Here is a 10,608-nt window from a genome sequence, read left to right as displayed (position 1 = left end):
AAGAAAATGGAACCCATACTATTGCTATAAATAAATAAATGGAAAGCTATTTACTAACCCTTACCTGAAATTTGCCGTAGTAGCCATACAGACAAATTCATTGGACATTGCATTTTTTTATGGGCAGTAATTCATTGGGCATTGCAAAGACATCCACGACAACAATGCTGCTACTTCATTCAAGCTGTTAAAATATCAATTTTTTTACTGCTTAGCTTCCATTTTTTTGGTAGTTCAAACTCCAACTCAAAGCCTTAAGTACTAGAAGCTCTATAATAAGTACTAGCATGAATTTACAGTAGTTAAGAGAAGCATACAACATCTTCAATTTGTTCTCTCAGGTGGCCCTTCATTTATTGGTATCAGCAGTTCTGAGGTACGTAGACCATCATTTTAGTTATCGTTAACATAAATTACCTTACCATTTCCATATCTAATGGGTTTTCGAATGGATGGCATTGAGCAGATAGAACGATATGGTGGAGAACCAGGCTTCCATAGATATAGATTCTCTCAGACAAAAGCTTTCTCAGAGGTGCAATCCACCCTTGGGGACAACAACTTGTATTTACAGAGTCCACAAAAGAATTCGCAAAATGAACGAAGATGCCTACACGCCAGAGATGGTCTCCATCGGCCCTTATCACCGTGGTATAGAAAACTTAAAACCCATGGAAGACCTTAAGTTGCAATACACAAAAGCACTTCTTGATCGAACAAGAGATGGAACCAGTCTGGAGGAGTATGTGGAAGCTCTCAAGGAGTTAGAAGCTGAAGCCAGAGGATGTTACTCAGAGCCTATCAATTTAAGCCCTAGGGAATTCTTAGAAATGATGCTCCTTGATGGGTTTTTCATCATTGAATTATTCCGGAAAATAGCAAGATATGTTCCGGTAGATGATAATGACCCTATATTCTATTCCATTTCAAAGAAAGCTAGGGTTGTGAGAGACTTGGTACTGCTTGAAAACCAAATACCCATCTCAGTTCTTCAAAGGTTATTTGATATAAGTAAGGATCCAAATGATAGTTTAACACTTATCGAATTGGCTCTCTATTACTTTGATGATTTGGTACCACAGGCTATGCACAGGTATCGTCAAAATGACATGAACATTAGACACAACCATTTACTAGATCTGCTCAGTTATACATTTAGTATTTCTCTTCGGACCATGAACTTGCCACCATTATTAAGTTCACCACTGGAATCTCTGCCGTGTGTGGTGGAGCTCCGGCGATCTGGTGTTAAGTTCAAGAAGCGACTTACAAGCAATAGCTTGATCGACGTAAAGTTCAATAAAGGAGTATTTGAGATCCCTCTACTATGTATTACTGATTATACAGATTCCTTTTTTCGGAATCTCATTGCTTATGAGCAATACCGTTTTCGAGGTACGCACTACATAACATCATATGCGATCTTGATGGATTACCTTATTAACTCTTCTGATGATGTGGCTTTTCTTCGTGATCGTGGAATTATTATGAATCATTTGGGTGACGATAATAAGGTCTCTTCTCTATTTAGCAATCTCTGCAATGAAGTTACCCATAGTGACTTTTATTACAGTGAACTTTGTGAGAAAGTGAACAAATATTATAACAGGAGATTTCACCAATGGAGAGCAACATTGAAGGGAGATTATTGCAACAACCCATGGACGATCATTTCAGTGGTTGCAGCAATTGTACTACTCTTTCTTACAGCTTGGGGTACTGTATTTACCACCATGCAGGTCTTCAATGTTCATGCATAAACTTAATTAGGTATTCTTCGAAGAGAGCCATTCCCAAATTAATGGTTTTTATTTGTCACATGGAGTGTAAGATGGAAAGTTTAATTCCGGCTTGGTTGACGAAGTTTATAAATTGTATTTTGTAGGGATTTTTCACCTTAATGTCTCTTACATGACTAATTATAAGGCTTGATTTGGTATGATTTCTATTTCAATTTTATGGGGTGATTTCTATTTTAGAAATTATTTGGTTTGAGTTTTGCTCCTTATTTTCGTGAAATAGGAATTAAATGGAATAGAAATTCTGAAATAGCTAAGGAGTTGTTTCAATTTTGAAATTGAAATTGATTTTTGCACCTTTGTTCCGCCACTAATTGGTCAACAACCGTTCACCACCAGCCCTACTTGGCTAGCCCCCATTTGCCTGGCTCGCTTGGCTTCTGCATTTTGCTGCCAGCAATGGTCAGCCGACAGCTGCTTCACTGTTTCCCTCTGTCAGGCCGGTTCTAAGTCTTGGCTGTCACCTCTACTAGGCCAACTACAAGCTTGGTCAGCCCTCTGCAAGGCCAATGCCCTCCAAAGCGGTAGCCCTTTCATCGAAGATGCTCCCTTGGCGCCTGGATAGATACAGAGAAGAGATGTTTATTGGATTACCGGATTTGTCTTGGTGACCCTTGATAGACTTCCTTGTTTTGTTCATAGCTCATGTGGTATTGGAAATGTGAGACTTGAAGCCCTTTGGGCATCGATTGCAGTCCTTTGAGTTGAATGGACTTCTTAGCTCTTGTCTTTGAGTTCATGTGGGCTCTTGTTACCCTTTCGGGGTTGTGAATTTCCTTCCCCTTTCTTTAATACATTTATTTACCTACATATATATATATATATATATAAATGTATATTATTTTTATTTTTTGTTGATGGGCAAATGCTAAAAGTAAAACACCACTCCTTCTTCTTCAACTGATGGTCTCACCACTACCATGTTTAGGAGAGAAGCATAACACCATTGATTTTGCTGAAACAATGACGGTATTGTTAGAACTCCCTATGGGTTTGAGTTTGAAACCCTATTGAGGAAACCACACAGGAAAAACAAGAACACGAATCTAATAAAATTATGGAGAATCGATTTGTACCTTTCACCTAGTATGCTGAAGATGATTGATGTTGGTTACTCCCACTTTCGCTCTCTTGGCTTGGCTATGGATCTTCTACAGCCCCTTAAACCTCCTTGGTTCTCTCACTTTAGTGGTAAAGTGGGGAAGAGTGAATAATGACTGTAGGGACCCAAAACCTAGTATTTATAATACTGTCCTGCACTCAAAACCCTAAACTACAATGAGTTGAGCCAGCATATCCCTAAGCTTGAGAGTGGACCGAACCGGTTCATGCAATTTGACTCTCACCCATTTAATCAACCCGAATAATTAATTTAGCCCATAAATCCAACAATCTCCCACTTGGGCTACATTAATTATAAGGATGTCTTTTAAATTGGTGTGGCCATAGAATCTTATTACATTAACCACTCTTACTGTGATTCAGTTGAAAAACCACTCACATCGAATAACAGCAGAAGATACACCTCAATATACGGCATACAACTTTCTGTTATTACAAACATAAGTAAGTTTCTTAACACGAATCTATGTGGGATACCATCATAGAAATATTGACATATCCTCAAATTACACTGTTGTCATTCTATGTAGGTCCTTAACTGAGATATTAACCTTCACTGTGGCAAATCGCCTTTGATCTGTGGTTAATATCTAACTGTGGCCTTCTGCCTATAAACTGTGGCAAATATTGCCTATGAACTGTGACAAATACTGTCTTAAAATGTGGTAAACATTACCTTTTGAATTGTGGTAAAATATTGCCTATAACTAAGACAATTACTACCTATAAAAACATTTTCAAATGAAATCATAAACCAAATATTTCAAGAAATAACTGTGCATAATGTAAATGCTAAAACTTAACCATAATTCATCAAACTGTGCCCCAAAACATACGGGCTAAGGTTCAAAACATAAACAAATACTAAACAAAACCAGAGCTCCCACTAATCAAGCATTTCAAATAACTGTATGTAAAGAAATCCTAACTACTTGATGGGACCAAATTTTACTTGCTCTGAATTGCTGATGATCAGTCTACCTCACCCTTTCTTAGTATCATCCTGCTTATCAACCCCAGAATTCTTCCTCTTTTCTAACCATTTCTTGAAAATAAAACAGTCCTTCTTCACATGTCCTTTCTTATGGTACCAGAAACACTCTACGTTGTTGGTATTCTCTTCATCCTGAGCCTTTTGAGATGTGTCAAGTTCTTGAGAGCTATTAGTCCTGTCATATGGCTTGACGCTTCCTTTGTTAGAAAAATTTTTGTTCTTTTTGCTTGGTCCACCAGAAGATCCCTTGTGGAAAGTTGCATGTGCACTCTCAAACCTAGTTTGTTTCAATTTTTTTTCCTCTTGAGTGCAAATGGAAATGAGCTCATTTAAGCTCCAATCGTCCTTCAGTGCAATGTAGGTAGATTGGATAACCTTATACTGACTAGGGAGGGTATTCAGTGCAATGTGTACAATATATTCTTCATCGATTTAGGGTTTTGAGTGTAGGACAGTTTATAAATACTAGGTTTTGGGTCCCTACAGCCATTATTCACTCTTCCCCACTTTACCACTAAAGTGAGAGAACCAAGGAGGTTTAAGGGGCTGTAGAAGATCCATAGCCAAGCCAAGAGAGCGAAAGTGGGAGTGACCAACATCAATCATCTTCAGCATACTAGGTGAAAGGTACAAATCGATCCTCCATAATTTTATTAGATTCGTGTTCTTGTTTTTCCTGTGTGGTTTCCTCAATAGGGTTTCAAACTCAAACCCATAGGGAGTTCTAACAAGTGGTATCAGAGCAGACCACATGGGACAAGAATCAATTGAATAACCCTAAACCACAATGAGTTGAGCCAGCATATCCCTAAGCTTGAGAGTGGACCGAACCGGTTGATGCAATTTGACTCTCACCCATTTAATCAACCCGAATAATTAATTTAGCCCATAAATCCAACAGGTATATCTATGATCACATAATGATACCAAAATATGTATCAAAGAATCAAATGGAATCAAGAGATTTTGTTAAACGAAGTAATTGAGATTGTAGAAATTTTAGGAACTGGATAGGAAGGTGTGCACAAATCGGACTATGGTAGCTCTAAAAACACTGTCAAGAATACTATTGAAACTCAGAGAACACTTTCTAGCACCCAAAAACCAGAGCCAAATGCCTCTAGCGAATAGGCTAAACCTTTATTATATAGCTTGAGAGTCTCATTGAACCTCTCTACTTCATAATAAAAAATTCCTCACTCAAAACCATGAGTGAGAGAGAACCAATTTAGCATTAATGGTTAAAAAAAAAAAAAAAAAAAAACTGCTCAAAATACCTCCAATAACTTAAATTAGGAATGAACTCATCTTTGGCAACGTTTCTTTATTTCATACTAAGTGGTGAAGTGCTTAAGGAGAGAATGAACACTCTCATGAAGTCTTGGAAGAATTGGAGTGAGGTTACGACTCCCAAAGTCCACACTTACCAATCCTTTTCAGAGCATGAAACCCAAGAGTTAATACTCAAAGAGCTCGGTCGACACTAGATAAAGACCAAAGATTGTTGTTTGCTCTTCCTTTCTTGGAGTCTATTCCATGGAAGATCTCTCACTATTTTCGCGAAGCTAATCAAATTGCTGATTTCCTTGCTAAGAAGGCCTCTAAATCTGGGCTTTATGAATTCTCGGTGTCCTTCCCGAGACACATAGTGGCTGATTTGGAAAATGATGTGTTGGACAGACACAGATATAATCCTTGTTTTTCTGCTTTTTGATATCATTTCTTATTTTTAATAAAATCATCTTTTAGCAAAAAAAATATCTTACCGAGAGATAAAAAAGGTGACTACATAAATACTTTGTGGCATTTAGAAAAATAACAAACCTTTATGACAATAATAATTTACCTTATTTTTATTACTACTGGCTATTTTACATTGAAAACAAACATAAAACACAAATTTCTTCTAGTTACTTTGACGAGAAACAGACTTGATACATTCCATCTACTCGTGTGGTCATGCAACCACACTAACACTTCTATTCTTATTAAATGAAAAGGCTCGTAAAGCTCCTAAAAAGTAAACATTATTGGGGGAGTAACTTTAATATTCAAACCTAATTCTTCTTTAGATACAATTCTTACTCACCTTATTAAAAAGTGGAAATTGATAAAACATTGGGGAGTAAGTAATCATTGTTGTGTGAACGTTTACTTCCTCCTGAACTCAAGGTGATCCTCATTTTTGATAGAATAGTAGGAGAGCTTCTTGGAACTTCTTAGGACACTTCCTCTATATTTCAATACGTACGTCCTGCTATCCCCTCTCTTATACTTTTTCTTTAGAGCTTTACATATGTCTTCCACTGTCACATCGTTCTTTACAGTTTCACATAAGCATTGATAGTCCTGGACTTCCACATAAATCATCGTCGAAAAAGGTTCATAGTTGCAACTACTAAGACTCAATAGTTTCCTTCCTTGGACCCTTCCCGTCCCAGGTCCATTGCATAGGATTCCCACATTAATCTCCTTTGAATTAGGTCCACAGAGGCTCTTACCAATATTTAATATTCTCCTATAGAGTATGGCAATGAAAATGTAGAAATTAGAAACCGCAGGAATCTTCAAATTGAAAGGAACAATAGTTTTACTACCACCATTTTCTGTCTCATTATAGTAAATTTGTTTAAACATTCCAAGTTCTATAGAAGAATCATTAAAAAAAAAAAAAATCAGGAAATTGACAGATACACATGTGTTACCATCAAAACCAATTGAATTGATTCTTTTTTTTTAATATTTTCTTTCACGTTTCATGGTGATTGACTCTCCTAGGATAAAACCTTATATTTTTTTCAACTAGAGACAAAACTGGGTATTCTGTTCATAGGGTTTTTATATTATATATTTGTAATGAATGTGTCTAAAAAAATATAAATAGAACATTCATACTGTATGTCTATCAAACTAGATCCTCTGAATGTCTTCGGCATGGACTGCCAACAGTTAGCTAAGCAACAAGACTATAATTGATAGTTAGTTTGGATCACTGACTTTAAAGGTTCTTAACATTTCAGTTAGACATTGCCTGCTTCAGCATACCAAAAGATTACTGCCTACATTAGCCATATATTGTTGTGTTAGATTTACAATGTTTGCCTACAAATAGAAGAGATTCTTAACATTCAATACATTTCTTGTGTAGGGTCAATATCTCGAGAGAGAGCTATCCGATTGTGATTGGATGAAATCTAAGCTCGGTGGTAGTCTTATAAATTTTAATTCTATGTTAAATTTACATATTCTTAGTAATTACGGCTGAAAAGTGTTTCACAAAAGTTTATATGTCTAATGATGGTCAAGATTTCCTAAATAAGTTCTTTCTATGGATTATGGTTTTTGACAGTGATTTTCTCTATGCCCATAAATCTACTCTATGATATTGTTAAGTGGAGTAAATACATGTCTTACTAGAGCAACCAAGGCAAAATCACCCAATAAGATCTCACCACTTGACATGTGAGTTCTTTAACAAACTGAGGTTTCATCTTTCTCTATTTATACATCCAGCTAAGGAGAGGGCTGATCGAGAAGCATCGAAAACTTGTGGGAACTCTCTTTTAGGGTTTCTTTTGGTCCTTTTTAGTCTCTTTTTCTATGAGACTATGGTTTTAAATCCTGTTTTGTGAAATTGATTCCATTGTTAATGTTCTTACTCAATCATTAATCCAGGGATCCCATTTGTCTAGGAGACACATGTTCAAATGTGGTGTTCCCTTGAAGGTATTGCACCTGTGATCAAGGATTTAAGGGACGGTATCAATATCGGTATTGGTGGGTATCGGTCGATTTTGCCCCACTTTTTATAATAAGCATTAATATTTTACTATTTTACCCCTGAACTGATTTGGATAACCAATCCGGATCGGTTAGGGATTGGGGATTGGTCTTAGTCGATAGCGATCCGATACAGCCAATACCAAACCGGTACTTGAAACCTTTCTTGTGATAACACTAAAACCCTATTTTTCTACTTCGTTCAATTACTCTAATGTTGGTGACAAACTGTTCATGGTAGAAAATTTTGATTTGGCATTGCCACTTCCAATAAAAATGATTTTGTAGATTTTAATACATAAACATGTCAAAATTTCACCTCTAAAAATATGCATAATTTGATTTTTTTTTTTTTATTATTATTAGGGAAAATTACGCTCCCCTCCCCTGTAGTTTGCCTAAATTATGTGTGGGTCCAAGGGTTTGAACGATTTATGCCCCCCCTAACAATGACGGTGTGAGTATTCTGTTACTTTCATACATCAAAAGACTTGAATACCCCTTTAGTAAAGATAGTCTTGATTTGAGAGGACCATTATACCCTTTTAGATTTTATTATCCTATTAAGTAGAGATTGTTCGTAAAAGGGAACCGTTGGAGAAGGTGAAGTCGATACCTATGCAAATCAGCCCTCTGCAACCAAATTCAGGTGAAGATGCCGTGAGGCTTAGTTTTCAATCGATTCACGCCGGCGAACCCATGTAAGAGAACACTCAACCGAAACTCTTTATTTAGTTATTTATTTTTGAAAGAGTAAAATTTCTCTATGTCTACCTTTTCTCTCCTAGCTTGAACCAACAGTAAAGTTCGAACTTCTTATTTTGAAGTTCAAACACAGAGCCCCCAAGTGTCACCATCCGCTGCTGCGACTATTTATCGAGCAATTTCTTCTCCCAAATTCTGTTTTAGTGCTTTTCTCAGCCTATACCCAAACCCTACACCTAAACCTAACCCAAACCTTGCCGAAATACCCATTGATTCCATTAGAGAAAGAAACCCAAAATTCCCAGAAAGAAAAGGGTCCAAAACCCATTGTCAAGCAAACAATATAAGCACATAATATTCCTCAAATAGATCAGTATCCAAAAATCAATGACAAACAACAAAACACAGGAAACTTGTACAAAACAATGAATCCAATTGACCACTGAAGAACTAAACAATTAAAAACATTAAAACCCACAAAAGATCTTATGATTTAAGAAGGAAAGAGGTATGGATTTTACAATAATCATAGAAGGAGAAGAACTTGGAAACCGCTGATGCGGAGTAAGGCTTGTGTCGTTTACTGTTTGTTTAGAATTTGATTATTGATCACCAATAAAAGTAAATCTTCTTCTTCTCCTCTGATTAAAAGAATGGAGATATTCTTGAGATTAAAAAAGACAGAAAAAGGTTTCCGTTCACGCATGGTAGATGCAAATTTCCTTCCAACTTCCAAAATCCTATTTCGTATAGCAGGAAAGGGAGTAGAAAGTTACACAGCTTCTATATCTCAAGAAGTTGAATCCACCTAATGGATTCACTTACAATAGAGATAGAGAAGCTCCAGTTTCAGCTCCTAATGGAAAACAAGAAGATATGGAAAAGGGAAATTTCAATGCAAAGAGAAGACAAATTCTTCACCAACAAACGCTCTAAACCCTAGATTCATCCCCAAGCACAGAACATATCAAATATAAGGGAGGGGTTCATCGGTGTGAATCTGAGCGTCGCCGGAGTTGTATGGCTCTGCTCCTGCAAGTTAGCTTCGGCTGAATCACTGTTCTCCTATGTTCTTCGCTCCAACAAGTTTGTCAACGGTTGCAGTCAAAGGTTGAAGATGAATTTCGTTCTAAGTCAAGGGTGTGAAAGGTTTGGTTTTAACTAAAGGGTGTTTTTGTAACTTCACTTCTTTAAAAGGGTATTTTCTGCATTAAAATGGTGAAATCACCAACTAACCGTTTTAAATTAACGGTGACTAACAGATTGGACCTAATTGTAAAAGTCTTTCAAACTATAGGGGAGGGGGCGTAAATCGCTCAAACCCTTGAACCCACATGTAATTTTGGTAAACTACAGGGGAGGGGTATAATTTTCCCTTATTATTATTTTTTTGGGGGGTGGGTGGGGGGAACATAATCCAAAATATGAATTTAAAAAGATATATCAATTATATGAAAGTAAGAAAAAGAAAGAAAATAGCAATTGATGGAAAGGAAAAAGGAAAAGAAAGGATTAAGTCAAGATTTTAGAATCTTACTCCTTTCCTTCATCTTCTTCTCTGTCGCTCTCATTGTTATAGGAGTAAGTTTTAGATGCATAGCCGCCGGTGTTGGGATGGAGCTGGTTGGTACTAAATCCAATAGATGTAAACGAAGAATTGGGTATCGATGGGTCCTTAAGATAGAGAAACAAAAAGACAAATACATGCACCCAGTTAGAGAGCTTAGGAAGAAGGGCAAAACAACAAGTGAGGGCGAACATTGGCTATCTTACCAATTGAGCGAAATAGTTGTGTCTTGAATGCTCCTTGGAGATCTGAGCCAAAAATCCATTTGGGAAGAAGAGGAAAAAAAATAACAATTGATGAAAGAGGGCACGGACGAACATAGGCAATCTTATCATTTGACCGGAGTAGTTGTGTCCCCAAGCCTCCATGGAGATCTGAACATAAAATGCATTTAGCAAGAAGATGGTAAGTTGCAGGTTTTAAGATGGCTGAATTGGAAATCCGGCAATCTGATTCTGATTACTAAAACCATAGTCATAACCAATATAATTTATCTTAGTTCAAGAAATTTATATTTATGATCAAACTTCACTGATAGGGATTATATTTGTGTTAAATAAGATCAGACCCTACCAATTTTATAGGTCAGATCATATCGAGGGTCCATAGGCCACTAGGGGTTGATGCCTCAACTCAAGTAA

The 10,608-nt window shown here is 36.7% G+C and overlaps 2 protein-coding genes across 2 annotated transcripts; one reads left to right on the top strand and one right to left on the bottom strand.

Moving 5' to 3' along the window:
• Nucleotides 1-476: 476 nt before the first annotated feature.
• On the top strand, nt 477-1,760 carry LOC122063423 (UPF0481 protein At3g47200-like). Its single transcript, XM_042627129.1, has one exon. It carries the CDS (start codon nt 477-479, stop codon nt 1,758-1,760), a length of 1,284 nt encoding a protein of 427 aa, XP_042483063.1.
• A 4,161-nt stretch (nt 1,761-5,921) lies between these two features.
• Nucleotides 5,922-10,326, bottom strand: LOC122063422. The gene is made up of 3 exons (XM_042627128.1): nt 10,174-10,326; nt 9,938-10,074; nt 5,922-6,433 (listed from the first exon to the last, which is right to left on the bottom strand). Exons 1-3 carry the CDS (start codon nt 10,300-10,302, stop codon nt 6,067-6,069), a joined length of 633 nt encoding a protein of 210 aa, XP_042483062.1. The 5' UTR covers nt 10,303-10,326; the 3' UTR covers nt 5,922-6,066.
• Between the last annotated feature and the right edge of the window lie 282 nt (nt 10,327-10,608).

The sequence above is a fragment of the Macadamia integrifolia genome, unplaced genomic scaffold (assembly GCF_013358625.1).
Source record: "Macadamia integrifolia cultivar HAES 741 unplaced genomic scaffold, SCU_Mint_v3 scaffold1320, whole genome shotgun sequence".
Lineage (NCBI taxonomy): Eukaryota > Viridiplantae > Streptophyta > Magnoliopsida > Proteales > Proteaceae > Macadamia > Macadamia integrifolia.
This window is presented reverse-complemented; position numbering and strand designations above follow the sequence as displayed.

What these genes read in the sequence shown, in the direction of transcription:
- LOC122063422 (XM_042627128.1), bottom strand. Translation starts at nt 10,302, where the DNA reads ATGATAAGATTGCCTATGTTCGTCCGTGCCCTCTTTCATCAATTGTTA. An exon ending in ACAACTATTTCGCTCAATTG is followed by an intron (nt 10,075 to 10,173) that starts GTAAGATAGCCA and finishes CTCTATCTTAAG; the next exon opens with GACCCATCGATACCCAATTC. An exon ending in GAAGAAGATGAAGGAAAGGA is followed by an intron (nt 6,434 to 9,937) that starts GTAAGATTCTAA and finishes CATACTCTATAG; the next exon opens with GAGAATATTAAATATTGGTA.
- LOC122063423 (XM_042627129.1), top strand. Translation starts at nt 477, where the DNA reads ATGGTGGAGAACCAGGCTTCCATAGATATAGATTCTCTCAGACAAAAG.